At 37.1% G+C, this 17123-nt stretch overlaps 1 protein-coding gene across 1 annotated transcript in view; it reads left to right on the top strand.

The window, feature by feature from the left end:
* The window catches only part of NCKAP5 (NCK associated protein 5), a 643822-nt gene that overhangs the window by 390953 nt on the left and 235746 nt on the right, over positions 1-17123 (top strand). Inside the window, exon 6 of the mRNA XM_081341973.1 lies at positions 3828-3974. Coding sequence (XP_081198099.1) covers positions 3828-3974 — 147 coding nt within the window. The remainder of the gene's footprint in view (positions 1-3827; positions 3975-17123) is intronic.

Raw genomic sequence — 17123 nt, 5'->3', positions numbered from 1 at the left:
CAGAACTCCCACTTCTGATTTAGTTTCATCCTGAAGTTCTCTCTTTCTTCATCTTTGGTCATGCTAATCATGAAGGAGACGTCAAAAACTGAGAACTCCTATAATTAGGATAGAATTATCCCTTCATTGCAGGGGATGGTGTGACCTATCTCTTATGATTGTACCAATTTTCATGAAAATAATTCTTTTCTGAGGAAACATGGACATTTCAGAATAAGGCTTGCTCATGTGGTGCTTCAAAGTGTTTCAGCAGTTTCTTACTACCTCTTGATTGTACATGTTGGTAAATATTTTTTATGCTTTTTTCCTCTTTTTACTAATTTTGAGTTTAGTGAACAAATCAGCTACATATAAGAAAGGCATGAAATTGAAAAGAATGCAAGTATTATGAGCAGAATATTTTGCAGAAAAAAAGTCAAGAAAGCTACACTTTGGTGTCATTATTGAATATATTGCCTGGCACAGAGTGACTTTAAGTACTTTAGCTGCTGGTTTAATTTTAGATTAAAATGAATGTAAACTATATTTTGGTAATTATTTTGTGGTGGCTTCTGAATAATGCTTTTTAGCAAATGTATGTTTAAATCTAGCATGAAATACAATCTCTCAGTACAACAATGTTGTTTGTTTCTCCTCTGCTCAGTGAGACAAGTGTAACTTATATATACATTTACATATTTATTATATTTGTAGTCTAACCTTTTTCTAAATGCTCAAATTAGCCTATACACTTTTTCTCATAATTTGCATAGAACAGTTGCCAGTGGGATAGGTTATTTTAGAAATGGTCCAGCCAGCCAATCAGCTTCCCTCTGTGAAGATTCCTTGGTTCTAGCCCAACATCTGAACCACTGTAGTTCACTGGCTGTTTTGAAAGCCTTTGAAATGGCATAGAGAAGATCATGGACCCCCTTCCTATTAACCAGTAATGCTAAACACAAATTAAAATGTTGAAGGAGAACCTTGCTTTTAGAAGCGTTGTTTTGTTTAAAATAAATGTATGCTGATAGTCATTGCATGTATTTCCAGGCAGTGTGCAACAGTAATATATTTCCATATACTTAATTAAGATATCTGGGCAAAATGAGATGTTAAGTTAAATAAATTAGGAAGCAAATAGGAACGTATTTACATTTTCTGGTGAGAAATTCTAGCAAGTTTGATTTCTCATTTTATCATCCTTCAGAATAGTTTACTTTTTAAATTTGGAAACTAATTTGAAAAAAAAAATCTTAAGACAGGCCTTGCTCTAATTCACACAAAGATAAAGGGAGGGAAGGTGGAAGCATATTCAGGCTTTCATGACATACACTATAGCTGTTGTAATGAAAATAATCCCGATCTATATGGCATTAATTTGTTATCTAACAGTTACACCCAGGGCTGTTTTGGGTATCCCCTGCTGGGTTAAAATTTTGACAAAATCAAAGGTATCAACCTAGCCACTTTTTGGGGGGTTGCCACTTTGTTTTTCTCTTTTTTGCAACTGAATAATATATCAAGGATTATTGTCAGCTGCAGCAGTGGAAAAGAGATGCGATATAAATGTTTTTAAAAAGTGAAGCAGTATATCTATTCTCATGCAGATGTATACTTCCTCTTTATCTCTTTTCTGCTGCCTCCCCCCTCTCTCTCTTCTCCCTTTAACTTTTTATTTTTCCCTGTGTAGCCATCTCCCCTGCATTGTCTCTCCCCACTTCTTTTGTACTCTTACTGCCCATAGAAATAAAAAAAGATCAAAACTATACACACTCTGATGTTCTATGTCCAACTTTCCCTCAAGCGGTGTGGAGAGTTGTTGTTAAGGTTCACTGGAGAATATCCATTTTAATCATCTATTTAAAAATAAATAAAAAAGAACAATGTTGACTCTTCTGCTTAGAAGATCATGTGCATTGTCTAATTGGAGATAAGAAGGTCAAGTTTTAAAACTGCATCCAAGGGGACGACAGAGAATGAGGTGGCTGGATGGAGTCACTGAAGCAGTAGGCGTGAGCCTAAATGGTCTCCAGAAGATGGTAGAGGACAGGAAGGCCTGGAGGAACGTTGTCCTTGGGGTCGTGATGGGTTGGACACGCAACTAACTAACAACAACAACAAATAAATGAACAGGCAGCTTATATGCATGTAGTTGAAAACTAGATTTGGCCTAACTGATCTTTCAATGTATTACTGTTTTGAAAAAGTAGAATATTTCAAATGTATTTTGATGCTTTGCACTTTTATTGTGAACATCTTGTTTTCTCAAAGTTGTTCAATTTCATTGCTACTGTCAGCACCCACAGAGAATGCCAGTAATGGACGTCAGTGCTTAAAAACAGAGAGCCTCTTCCACATAAGCACTAGCACATTGTTGGAATAAGTTGTATGTGTGAAAAGTATTGGTTTGTCTGAGGCAGTATTCAGTGTGACGTAGTCAAGTTACCTACGGATATGTTGAGAGATATTAGATAGGTTGGCAGTTCTTCATGTACGTCAAGCCTAAATGCCAGCTCTGGTGATAAAATTATCTAGTTTTATGGTCATGGACGTTTGAAATAAGTTTATTATTTTTACAGCCTAAGGCTGGAACTGTTCTGTATATATTGTCCTTGTAGTTCTTTCTCCTTTTATTTCCTGTAAGGATTTAGAAGCCAAAATGTTTGATAGAATGGCAGGGTTTTGTGAGCTTCTTCATTCTGGCTCACATTCGTGTTAAGTACATTGATGCTAGAAATGTATTTCTCGTTTTTAAAATACATAAGAGATAAGTGAAGAAGGTTTGAACTGGTGACCAAAGGAGCAGACAAGGTGGAGACAAGGTCCTGAATGTAACTCTTATTTAACACAGGGGTCCCCAACCCCCAGTCCGTGGACCAGTACCAGGTCGCGGCATGCCAGCAACCGGGCCGCACAAACAAGAAAAGCCCCATCTGTGGGATGCAGGCAGCACACAAAACCACGCCCCCTCTGTCCACCTCTCTCCAGAGAGGTGATTTAACAGACAATGTGAAATGAGGATTTTAATTTCAGTATATGTCCTACATCATTGATAATTCAGGTTGTAGACAAAACAAACTCCCTCATTCCTTAAATATTAGATGTTATATATTGGATGGACTCCAGGCTCAGTGTTGTCCCCCATCTCTGTGAAATGTCTCTCTGAAATCATTGGGAGAAGTCTTCTGTAGTTTGGAGTAAGAAACTTACAGCGGGCACATAATAGCTAGTTAGATACCTCTTACTGTAAATAGACAGGTAATACCATTAATATTCTAATCCTGTGAAACCTGAATAAGATGAAATAGGCTGACTTTGAATTCCAACAAGACAGAATGGTTCCTTGTCCACACATTGTCTGTTGGCCTCTACGCTACTTCTGAATAGAGTTACATTCTCCTTAAATGAACAGGTCCATGAAAGAACGGCTGTTGGAGTTTGGGTTTCAGGGGCTATTCCAGCTTCTGCTTCTGGTTCTTTATTGAGAAGGAGGCTTTAACAAGTCATTCATGTCCTTATTTCTTTGAATTTCAATCCTTATGGCTCCTTGTTTTTACCTTGAGTACACCAAGGTCTTCAGATCAGCCTTTGGAGATTAAGAACCATGGTGTGGATTGTTTTTAACCCTTATATGTATTTTTGTTGCCTCTTGGGTTTTTTGTATTATATTTATGATTATGATTTTTAGCCAGCAGAAGTTTCTGGAAGTGGCCAGAATATAAATGCTAGTAAGTAAGTAACATACTAAAAAGTTCCTGTTGGGGTGTTAATGCAATAATGTACTTCCAGCACATTTTCTAACAATCATTCTCATTTTAGTTGATGAAAATATATATTCATTGTTTTAGGAAACATTAATGCAAGAGGGCAAGCAGTGCAAAACAGGAGTGGAAGACATTTGCATGTCAGATAAACATTTAAGGAATGAAAACAGCAGCAGCGAAGAGGAAAGAGACAAATCAAAATCACTCTTGGAACGGCTGAAGGCTCTGGAGGTAAGATAAAAAGAAACATCTCTCATCCAGGGTCTTGGTTTTTATTGGCACCGTAGTGGTTCAGTATAAATTTTATCTCTCGCAGTTCACCCAGCTTCTGCTAAAAATATTTTTGATCATGATTCATTAGATCAGGATGAATGAAATGTTGCACCTTGGAATCACTGAAGCTATTTTTCTCTAATGTCAGGGATCATGTACCTTAAAGAGAAACTCCATAAATAAATGTAAGTTGTTCCAACGTGGAGGCTAGCTCAAAGCCATAGAGACTTTAATACAGAAAACTTAGTTTGTATGATATAGTTTGAAGTGTTAATTTAAGACACAGTCCACAAAAGAACTGCTTCTACTTTCCATGCTGAGACAGAGAGTGGGGCCTCCCTAAATCAGAGGTAAGCAATGGAATACCAAAGTAATAAATGTTTCAGTGATCCTATGGTTGGTTGGGTAGTAGTAATAGCTCCTAGCAGCAAGCCTTGAATACGGTTTGAAAGGCACTACACTACATAATCATAGGATGCATAGAAGTTAGAAGGATGGGGATGGAGAAGCACAGCCATTTACTACAGAACTTCATGATGTAGCATTGCTGGACTTCTAGATACTGTGCCTATTAAATAATGCATGCTTCTCTTCTCCCACCCCCAACATCTCTTGTAATCAAGACAGGATAGGCATCTGACCCCACCCAACAGTCTCCTTGCCTGAACTGATTTTAGAAGTGGTGTTGTGAGTCCCCAGGCTCTCAGGGATTTCAACATACATGATGATACAGGTCTCTGAGAAGTATCTTAGGGGTACATGACTACCGTGGATCTACTTAGGACAAAATAAGTGATCTAAACATTTCCTCCTAGTCATCTAGCCCTACAATATTATATTGTACATGTTTAGAAAATGATTGAGTGCAATGGACATGATATCAGTAAAAAAATACTTAGAACTGGCTTGTAATTTCATTCATTATAAGCCTATCCAGCATAACCTTTGCTATGTTTTTAAAAATACAGTTTGAGGGATTTTTTAACAGATTGAATCATGATTTTATTTGTCTCATATTGCTAACCTTGTTTTTTCCCCATAAGTTCTTAAGTTTATCAAATCTTATTTCACAAATCTTAGGACTTTTCAAGTATGCAGCCCTTGCAGTTGAAATCACATCATATCTTACTTTATAGCCTCGATAACTACATTCCAAAAATGTGAATAAATACTTTTGTTTATCTTTGGGTTGCTTATATTTTCTCATTTTTCATCAATTATTGTAGAGGATACTGCATTCTCGTCCTTCCAGTATATTTTTCAGTGGGTTCCCAATGAATGGTTAGTATAGTTTACATAGCTTTTCTTTTCTTCAATTTTTTTCTAATGATGGAGAGTTGTTTAAATGAAATCATAGTGGTCTATCAGTTATTGCCAATTGTTATAAGAGAGAGGAAGAAAACTCATTACATTTTTAAGACGCAATCTTGGCTGTGGAAGGTCACCAAATGGGATTTCTTCATTGATTTTAGTTTTGTGCGTTAGCTTGCTTTTAAAAATAAAAAGGAATGTACCAGTTCTTCCAAAATTAATCTACAGAAACAATCCATGGAGTATCCATGGAGAAAAATGGACTTCAGACCAACCTTTATAACTGCTGAAAGATAATTAGAATAAGGTGCTGCTAATTGTATGTTGGCTTTATGATATGTACTCTTAGCCTTGTTTATTTGTGCTTCAGAGATTTAGATTTTTTTAAAAAAATTCTTGTTCCAAGCCTCTCAAGTTTATTAGGAGTCGTATCATGTAATCAGTTGATTTAATTCTTTGTCGTAAGAATAATTAATTGTTGTATTTCATTAACAGATTGGGTGGGTGGAACAAAAATTATTCTGTTTAGATAGCAAACCTTACTGTGTTATCAAGAAATCTTATCAGAAATGGTATAATATAAATAAGGGAATAAAATTATATATATAAAACGGGACATAGATTATACAAATCATCTAATTAGTATGGTTGACCAAACAATGGCTATAATATGCTAATATACATTTTAGATTGTAAAATTTCTTTTGCACTGTTTTTTCTGTCCCAATTTTTTTATAAACTTCATTAAATAACCTTTAATTGGCAAAATCCAGATATACAAATAAGTGTTTATATGCCATTTATGAGTCTCTGCATTATCCCTTGTATAAAACATTTTTATAGTACTTTTCCTATATCCGATTATAAGATGCTGGTAAAAGAAGGAAGGTATCTCATAAAATAAAATAAAATAAAAAATAGGTCCTCTCACATAGCTGTTGGCTTCAACCATCCAAATCAGCAGGAACATTTTTAATAACGCTGGATGCTGCCTCTTGAATGTCCACATACCTCCCAGACTTTGAAAAAAAACAACAACAGTGTTCTCTCTGCTCAACCAAAACCATAGATGAACAGGTCTCAAGCAGAAGCTTTATTGTTAGTAAATTCTGTTGCAAGAATCTCACCAGATTGACTACATTCCCTTGGGAAGAGTCAGATAAGGCTTCAGGGATTCTTTGGGAGGTCAGGCCTGTGTCGCTTTCTGCAGTGCAAGGACTCTAAGCTCAACCCCCTCTTAACCTTCTCTCCAATCTAGCTAAGAGTTTCTACCACATCATTCATTCACACACCTTAACGTGAAAAGCTCTCTAATGCAGGGGTCCCCAAGCCCCAGAATATGGACCGGCACCGGGCCGCAGCTTGCCAGAAACCGTGCAAACAAGCGAAGCCCCATCCACGGGATGCAGGCAGTACATGAAACCACACTCCCTCCGGTCTGCGGAAAAACCTCTCTCCACGGAACCGGTCCCTATTGCCCAAAAGATTGGGGACCTATGCTGTAATGCCACTGTGCAGGGGTACTGTAAACATACCCTTCAGAACAGATGGAAAGCACTGAGAGAAGTGGCAAAGGGCTTTAGTAGGGCCTCCCTGAAGGAAAGGAAAAAACACAAGGATGGGAAAGCAAGTAAAGACAACAGCCCTTAGTGAAGTTACGACTGGTGCAGTGAATAACCTGATTATATTGCAGTGTGTGAAAACTATCCAACACTCATGTCTATTGTAGAAATCTGTTCACATTTTTTTTATTAAAAAAATCAGATATCATGATAAGCTCAAGTCTTTTGTATTGTGAACTTTTGTTAAAATGGAAACGGGATTCAAAGATCTTGAGAACTGCAGCTAGAACAGGGATGTTTATTCTAATTTATGTCATGTAGTAGAGATAAGTTTGTCCTGGTTTGCATCGATCGTGACTTGGATCCAAATTAAATTTCCTGTTGTTGGTGTCGCTGACTTTATGTCTTGGAACAGATACAAAGTCTTTATTCCCTTGGTCAGGCATTAGAAAGGGAAAGACAAATGCATCCGTTCATAGTAAAAGTCAAGAATGCATTATTGTTCCACTTATTTAACAGGTATCTAGAAAGGTGACTGCCTTTGTACATGGAATTAGGTGTTAGGAACCTGGCATGTTACATAGAGCATCAAAAATGACACAGAATTGTTATTCCCTTGAACAGAAGAAACAAGTTTGATTAATTCCCACATTCATCCTTAACCTTCATTGCCATATTCCCCCACCCACCAATTCTAGAGGGACTTCCAACACTGAAGCAATTTTTCAGAGGACACAAAAGACTACAGGGGAAGACTGTTATTTTAATGGCTAGTAAGGTATTATGCACAGTTGCATAAATAATTTCCTAATACCATAGTCTCTGCCTCTGTATCTGTCTCTCTGTCTCTGTCTCTCTCTCTTTCTTTCATTCTCTTTCTCTCTCTTTCTCTCTCTCTCTCTCTGTGTGTAACTCAAATTTGGAGACCAGCAAAATAACCCTGAAATCTTTGCTCTGAGGGTGAAAAATGGATTTAATTTTTTTTTCTGAGAGAGAAAGCTTCTTAAAGGAATGGGTTCCAAGATGCAATCAGCAGGATTGGAAATACACAAGCAGTGACTTTATCCGCAACATTTCTCAGCTCATATTGGGGGGCTGAAACAGCTAGGCTTTCAAAAAGAGACAGTTTTCTTTGTAGTAGTTCTTAGTTTGAATTTCAAGAAGTGAGTCTTCCAGTTGTGTCTTAAATATTGACTGCGCAACAAATGAGAATGGTCCAGTTTGTTGTACATAGGGCTTCAATTACAGTACACCAGGAAAAAGAAGTATCTGTTTTCTTTAAGAATCAATCTCTGGAATACGTTCTTTAACTAATATAGTGCATTCAATCAGCTTCCAAATCTCTGGGAAGGGAGTTTCCACAGAGCATAATAACACATTTGGTGAAAGAAGCATCAGTTCCAGCAATACTGCAGAATGATGTTGCATGAAGATTTGTAGAACATGAGGTGAATTACTTTATTGATAAGGAGCAGTAAGATTGATGCTTGGTCAATTTCAAGTCTTTCCTTTTGAAAGTAGGACTTCTAATTGGCAATTTGGTTAGAGGGTTTAGCAAATGTTAGCTGAGACTGCCACTTTTTTCAAAGTTCTTAGGATGAAAAATTATTGTGCTCTGTGTTATGTATCCAGGTGAAGAGAACACATACACACTTACATAGCAGTCACCACCAGGAGGCGTTGAACTGTAACTGTTTTGGCGGGAACCCAGTTTTGGCGGGAAACAGAGGTTCAAACCGATTGGCCGGCTGCTCACCTGGCCAGGTATAAAAGGAGGGCAGGTAACCCCTATTCCCCCAGTACAGTCACTTCCACCGAATAAAGATCTGCCATGCTGTACTCATCGTCTCGGCATCCTTCCTGCTCTCCAGAACCTACTACACAACACTCTGTATAGTTTATGCATGTTTTGGGTAGGTATACAGACTTTTCTCCAAAATCAGAATTAATTGGAAGATTATCTTGGGAGTGTCAATGGAAAAAAGGCATCCTAGAAAGAATGGACACTCCTGTGGCTATACAGGAAAGTAAAATATTTGATTTTCAATAGTGGATTTCTTAATTGTCTATGATCGTATCATTCTTCATATCTTTATTTAATAAACAAATATTTTATTACCATCCAAGACCAGATAGTGTTCTTCCATGCTCTTGTATATCTTGAACACAATTGTCTTTCCAAGTCTGAAATTCCAGTACTTTCATAGTACCATTATGTTAGTATTATCTTCCCTTTGAATAAAGATTTCTTTTTAGCCCCAAAAAGTGTTAAGCAAGACCGGTAAGTTTTTGGTACTACCAAAAAAATAAAAAATAAAAATCCTGAAATGCATAATAATGCTCAGAAACAAAAACTATGGAAGATATTCATACTTTGCCCCTGATTTCTTTGTTTGGAGAATGTAGATAAAATTGAATATAACTCATTTCAGCACTTTCTCATTTGCTTTTCTGAGCAATTCAGTCATGGTCTTTATCTATTTCTGGATTGATGACTGATAAATACAATATATTTGTAATCAAAAGGAGCAGATACTCTCATGTTCTCAGTAGCCAGAGTTCTTGTTAAAGCACGATTTTTTTTCGTAATAATGCAGCTCTCTTGTGCCTTAAACATGCACTGCTTAGGAAATCCCATTTAATTTACTTCTACACTTATGATATAAAAAGTAAGAAACTTAAACTGTGCAAAATACAAAATAATACCTCTGGGTTTCTCGCCTTTTGAAAGAGATAAAACCTTTAGAAAGTAATCCTTTAGTGAGACTTACTTGATGTTATCTTTTGACAAAAGGGATTTAGGAAGAATTAAAAACTTCAGATATTACTGCTACATGCACATTGGTGGTATAATAAAGTTTCCTTTCATTTGTATATAATTATGAATAGATTCATACGTCATCATATTCCAGTAGGTATCTAAATAAATGAATTTGAAAACTTTAATTAAGCCAGGTGCTTATATTTTTTGCTTATGTTTTTAAAATAGGTGTGCTATATAGATTGCATTTTTCCCATATTTTCATACAAAATGCTATGATTCTTGCTTGTTGGATTAATGCCCTGATCAAAATGTAGCATGTTGCCAGATTTTGCTTTTCTCAAAATGTTTTAACACATTTTTGGCAGGTTAAATAATGAATTTAAATAGGCATTTTAAGAGGCATTCATCCAGTTTGAGAGAATTAGTCATAAACTAATACAGAAATATAATAGCATTATAAATAAAAATAAACAGAAATTTCCTGAAATGGAAATGTACTTTTTTCTATCAATTAAAAGCTACTAATACATACTGTATGACATCCATACTATATACACATACTGTATGACATTCATATTATATACACATCTGCATATCTAGAAAATACCAACAGTTAAAAAAAATAGAATTATTCATAATTGTCTTTCTACAGTTGGAAAACTGTATTCTTTCTTTTCATAGAAGTTGCTCTGTCCCTATAAAGGTCCTTGTAATAGAAGGTAGAATAACTTATACACAGTGAAATGCTCTCACACTATTGTAGACAATCCACTAATTCTCTGCAATAGATTTGGTAGCCATAGTTGCTTTCAGGGGCAAAGGAGATTGGAGATTGGAGCTTACCGCAAGGAGGTTGAGGGGTTGGTGAACTGGTGTAAGGAAAAAGGCCTAGTTTTAAATACTGGAAAAACCAAAGTGATCATTGTATTTTTATATGTTGCCCTGTTCACCGCCCTGAGTCCTTCGGGAGAAGGGCGTTATACAAATAAAATTATTATTATTATTATTATTATTATTATTATTATTATTATTATTATTATTATTATTATTATTATTATTATTATTATTATTATTATCGATTTCAGAAAAGGCAGGCACAGCCACACTTCTCTTTGCATTAATGATTCACCTTTGGAGAGGGTTACCAGCATCAAATTTCTGGGTGTGCAGCTAACGAGTAGGCTGGCTTGGTTGCTCAACAGTGAGAAACTGGTGAAGCGGGCACAGCAGCGCCTGCATTTTCTGCGTCTCATGAGAAAAGCACATCTTCCTTCCCCTGTCCTGACCACTTTCTACAGGGGGATGGTCAAGAGCATCCTGTCATACAACATCACAGTCTGGTTTGGAAGCATCGCTGCTTCAGACAAGAAGGCGGTGCAGAGACTGATGAGGATGGCCGAAAAGATCATTGGCAGTTCCCTCCATCCAGGACATAGCACAGAAGCGTTGCTTGAGCAGGGTCCGTAAGATTATCTGGGACACTACACATCCTCTTCCTGATCTGTTTTCCTTGTTACCTTCTGGGAGGAGGCTTCGTGGTATCCGTAGCAGAACATCCAGATTCAGCCATAGTTTCATTCCATACAGCATTAACCTTGTGAACTCTCAAGCTTCCTCCTTCTGTTATATATTCAAGATGGACAGTATTTAATATTTATTTGTTATGTATATGTAGGTGTGTGGGTCTATACATATGTTGTATATAGTATAGTTAGGTGTGTGTCATATATGTGTTTCATTTTGAGAGCGGGCAACTAAATTACATTTTTGATGTGTGACGTTGTGCCCACAGTAAAAAAATGACAATAAAGGTTATCTTATCTTATCTGGACATTTCGAACCCCTTTACTCTCACCAAGATGAGCAATCCATGAGCAAAATTTGGCAATACCTATTTCCTTCTATTAATGGCAGTGTGGTTCTAATTTGTCATATGTTAATGTTTGACCATTCAGGAAAGTTCCAATTTATGCGGTATAAAATGGGAATTTTTATTTCAGACAGAGACAGAGGGGATGAAGAGTGCTGATCCATAGAGTGGTCAAAGGTCGGACATGACGAAAATGGGAAATTAGAGCAAGCGTCAACTATAAACAATCAAGAACTGAAGGAAGGAAAGAGTCTTTCATTCAGAGGGGACAATGGGATGTCGAGGATCATTATTTTGTCTTTTAAAGATTTTTTTTTATGATGATGATGCATCTATACCCTTTGACCAGTTTCCAATGATATTAATATTGTTTATTATCAATTTATTATAAGAATTTTTAGCTCTGAATTTCAGTAGGAAGAACAGTAGGATAAGTCTTGATATCTCAATTTTCACTCAAATCTGAGAACTTAGGTTTACAGTGAGTCATTCAAACTCTGTTGTATGTGTTTACACTTGCACAGAAAGGCTACCTGCCCTTCTTCCTGTTTACTGTCTGATCTTTTTCCACCAGTGATCAGGAGGTATTAATGGATAATTAAAAACCAAGTTGCTGCAAGTAATACTATGATGCCACCAATCCAATCTCCAGGAATCCATATAAAATTATGAAGAAAGATGCTAAAAATGCTAGAACAGCATTTACCTTTTTGTCCCACTCAAGATGCTTTGGAAAAGGGTTTGTGTATCAGACTTTTAGTAGCAGAAAATCAATGAAGTGCAATAGACATGAAATTTTACTAATTGCATATAATATCAATAAATAGCGGGTTAAAAACAAAATCTTAGAAATTAAATGAGAAAAAAAACCACCCTTATTTAAGGGTGAAATCATTTAGATGAAGTTCCTGTGAGTTGCCTGGATTATTATTTTTTTTGGCAGTGCTCAAAACCTTTTCTAGGTAAGCTTGACACTGAAGTATTCATTTGCTATTTTTTAGTGATATTTTGAATTATTCCAATTTTTTTCTAAGCCTTGGTGCATCCTCTTACAATATAATGTTCACATATTTTATCCTCATCACCCTAGCTCTATGACAGATTGACAGATGATAAGTAATATATAGTTAAATTGTGATCATTCCAGCTGAATGGGAAATTGAATTTAGGTACCCTGATTTAGTCTGGCTGTTGTATTGGCCTTAGGCTTCACTAATTACTACAGTCCCAATATGGCCTAAGGTTCATCCCCTGCAACAACACACAATATCCCTGCCATATTTTTGGTGTACATTTACACTTAGTTGTATTTTTCTTTCTGGCCACTATTTCCTTTACCATATAGTTGTTTCCTTTCAGTTGTCCTTTAGATTTTACTTCTCTCTTAATTATTTACTAAAATCTACTTTTTCACAGACTTTCCGCCATGTTTTATCTAGGCAATAACTGGAACTATGATAGCTAAAACCCTCTAGAAATTCATTGTTTCTTTCCACTTTACAAACTTTAGTCCATTTTGCTTTTTGTCTTATTTCCCATTATTGTTATTTATCCTCTTTCCTTCTTTGATTTACATTAATTTCAACTTCAGGTTATGTGCACACAGATATTTGCAGGCCTTCTGATTGCAAGGATCAGTTGTCTGTCAAAATCTTTTATACATATAGAAAATTTGAACTGAAACACAAATGAAAAAGGTAGAAAGCAAAACCATGTGTATATCTTATTATGAAGTATGTTTTCATGTGTCTCTTTTGCAATGGTGGCTAGCTATTTAATCATAACATGTGGTCCCATAAGTCAAAAGACTGCCACAACCATGCAGTGAAAGCCCTGCTTCTATTTTATTTTTTTATAATATTTTATTGATTTTCTAATTTTTCAATTAAACATTTAAAAAGCAACGTGGTGACTAGGTAATCATAGTACAAAATCCCCACTAATAAATCAAAACCCTAGTTTCTTTCAGCCTTACTCCGGCTTTTTTCCTTTGCCAACTAACCATCCATGTCAGTAATTTTAATTCATCAAACTGTTTTCCTTCTATTATTGTGTATATTATTTGAGTTAAGAAAAATGATTTAATTACAATTTTTGTGGAAGAACTAGCCCCATTATATTTCTTTGATCACCTCCCCTTTATTTCAGTTTCCCACAGTTGTCCTAATAAGTTTAGCTTCCATTCAGTCTGTTCTTCTTCCTTTTCCTTAAGTTTCTACTGATTTATTAAAAAAGTATTTCCCATTTTCAGTGTTCTCACTCTCTTTTCTAATTTCCCCATTGGCTGGATCTGTTGGTCAGTTGGGTCCTCTGTCTTAATATTTAGTTGTTCCATTTCTCCTGTTGCTTTTTGCATTGTTGGGTCTTGGTTGTAGTCAAAATCTGGGTCTGTATATTTAAGCTGGGATCTTGTTCCTTTATGTTGCCTCTCATTTTGTTACATGCTGAAAGAATGGTTTCATGTATTGATTTCAACATAGAAAGGATTTTTTCCTGATCTTCATCCATATTCTCTTGATAATGTATTAAATTAAGGATTTTAAAATCAAATGTTAGAAGTAAATTTTTTTGCTAGATGTATGACATGGTCTGACAGCCGCGGATAAGAAGATATTACAGAGGGTGGTGAGCACAGCAGAAAACATTGTGGGCTGTCCCGTGACACCACTGGATGATATCACCAGGGCTCGCTGCCTTGAAAAAGTGAGGAAAATTCTCAGGGATGACTCATACCCTGGTTGGTACCTCTTTACTCTCCTACCATCGGGTAGGAGATATAGAAGTATAGCCAGCCATACCAACAGGCTGAAGAACAGCTTCTATCCATGGGCTGTCAGGCTCCTGAACGAGAAATAACTCTATGTATGATTGACTTGTGAGGCTGGTGTGCTGTGCAATTAGCTCACATGGTGTAATAAGATGGTGGGGTTGTTGTCATTGTGAGTTGTGGTGGAGGGGGCACGAAGGGAGCCAGTCTCACTGTATACATGTTGTATTTTGATAATAAAGGTTCATTCATTCGACATCTATTTGACGTGTTGTGAATAGTCTTATAATGAAAATTGTTTGGCAGGTAAGAATTTATAGTCCAAAGTATTCATCTCATGTAGTAACAAAGACTTCTCATGTAAAGAAATAGTAAAACAGTTTCCCACATATAATTCTGAAAGTCAATAAAGGTTTATCTTCATAGTTCAAACAGGCCGGATAAACCACCTTGCAGTTCCTTCTTTACAGCTGTGTTTCTCACAGGTGGTATGTCAAGGTCCAGAGGTTTTTTTTATAATTTCTGGGCTTCCAGCCAAGTCTCTTTTAATTAATAACAAATTGTAATAACATATTTCACCACAAGATGTCACCAATGCCATTTAAAACTTTTTAATTCCCGAGTTTTAATAATAGTTTTTCAAGGTTTGTTTCTTTTTTAAAAAAATAAAAATAAAAGCCAATATCTCCAGCAAGAATAGGAAAATGTTTAGTTTGCAAATTTCAAAGATATATGCATCCAATTAAATTAAAATTGTTCTTATAATTGCTCTTTTCCCCTAGGTAGTCAATCACCGCTATTCTTAGAGGGTGGGGTAATAATTCCCTTCCCTCTCTCCTCACAGGGGGAAAAATATTTTGGGCAGCTTTTGCGGGAAAAATATTTAAAGTCTTAAAGAGCAGATCAGATTTCACCCAGTTTCATCTGCGTTGTTTTAAAGGTGCTTGGTTGTAGTTTTGACTTTGTCTGTCAGCAGCTTAATGACAAGCCATATTGCTATGCCTGGTCTTTTCCCCGCCGGTTTAGAGAGCTGCCCCGGATCAAGTGGAAGGGCTGTTGCCATTCCGCGATCAAGCAGGGGTCCTCTCCTTGCTCGTCGGCCCTACAGGGTGACTTTCGACCCTTTCCAGGGTCCCCCAGTGGGATAAAACCAGACACTGAAGATGGAGCTCACCTCCATGCGTCCGCCAGCACTGAGATGGCAATCCAGAAGTCGCCCTGCTCCTACTTTATGTGGGTGGCCACCATCTTGCCCTTTTACCTCCTTCTGGAGACACCTGTTAGGCATAATAAATTAGGAGCTAGGGTTAGGTCCAAAAAGAAATACAAGTTTATTTCATACTTATTCTAAACAAGAATCTAAACTAATTGTCAAGCCAAGTTGGCAGTAGATAAGGAAGAATTCAAGGACGGCTGGACACAGATTTATTGTGGGCGTAAAGGGACTCTAAACTGATAAGGCACTTGAGCCCTCCCTTGGGCTCAGCCTGGTCATCTCCTATACCTATAACATCCATGCATTGTGCTAAAAATATAATAATATATGTTATTCTTGATCTTGTCAATTGGTATCAAGAGAAGAGACTTCTGCTTGAGTTTCTGTCAGAACCCATAACATCATTTAAGGGGGACTCTTTTCTATTTCTTTTTATTTCATTACTCCGGGTTCTGCCATTCTCCTGAAGGGGAGGGGGGAAGACGCTGCAGGCTGTCTCTTTGTTTCTTTCTGTCGCTACAAAGTATCCCTTCTGCTGTTTCTGGATATCTACTCTTTGAACTGTCTGTCCCTTGACATTACCTTGGGGTGAGAAAGGAATGTGCCTCCGGCCATCTGGCTTATCTCCAGTTTCAAAAGGGAAGGTGTGAAGACCCAACAATATCGCTGCGAGTCTGGGAAAGACCTGTGTTGTCAGCTCCTATCCCACAACAGACTTAACACCTGAGGATTGGCCCATTCAAACTGACTGGATGAACTATTGGGGTGGGGTTTGCTTGGGACTCTTTTAACCTATTGATCTGAGCGGGAAACTCAGATCCTGCTGATCATGCCTGCTATCAGCTTCTCCTAATAAAAGTTCCTTTTGGAAGAAACTGCTTCCACGAGTCCTACTTTCTTAGGATGAGGTTTTGAAGTGGGCCCTGACAGTTTCTGTTGATAGGAACTTGACATAATTTAAGTAGTGGAATCACCTGTTGAAAGAGAGGAGACCCCAATAGTGGGGGATTAAAAGACATTCCAGCTGAGAGTCCATTTGAGGAAGGAAATGTTTGACGTCAAACCTTTAGGTCTATATATGCTGTTTCCCAAAGAAGGCAGGCAGTCTGGCGAGATTCTTGTAAATTGGTGATCTTTATTGTTATAAAGAAACCTATTCTTTATTGTTATAAAGAAACCTATTTGATCCATTCTCAGAGCTGTTCTGGTTTCTTGCGCCTGATAATTTACAAATTCAGAAATGGTTTGGTTGCATATGGTTGCCATAGTTGGAGGTAGTTCTCGCTTAATGACCACTTGTTCAGTGACTCTTCAAATTGTGATGATGCTGAATGAGTAGTTCTTAATGACCAGTCCTCAGAGCTTTGGCTGTGGCAGTGTTCCATGGTCACGTGGTTGCCATTTGCTACCTTCCTGGCTGGCTTGAGAAACAAAGCCAATGGGTAAGCTGGCAGGAGATTACAAATGGTGACCATGTGGCATGCTCCTTTAAGGACAACAACAAGACTACCAGAACTGCCCTTGCTAAGAGGTGCTGTCATGTGACATACTTTATGACCACATCGCGTAGCAACAATTGCCATTGTAAACTGAGGACTACCTACACTTGCCTCAGAG

The sequence above is a fragment of the Vipera berus genome (genome assembly GCF_964194415.1).
Source record: "Vipera berus genome assembly, chromosome: 1".
NCBI lineage: Eukaryota > Metazoa > Chordata > Lepidosauria > Squamata > Viperidae > Vipera > Vipera berus.
This window is presented reverse-complemented; position numbering and strand designations above follow the sequence as displayed.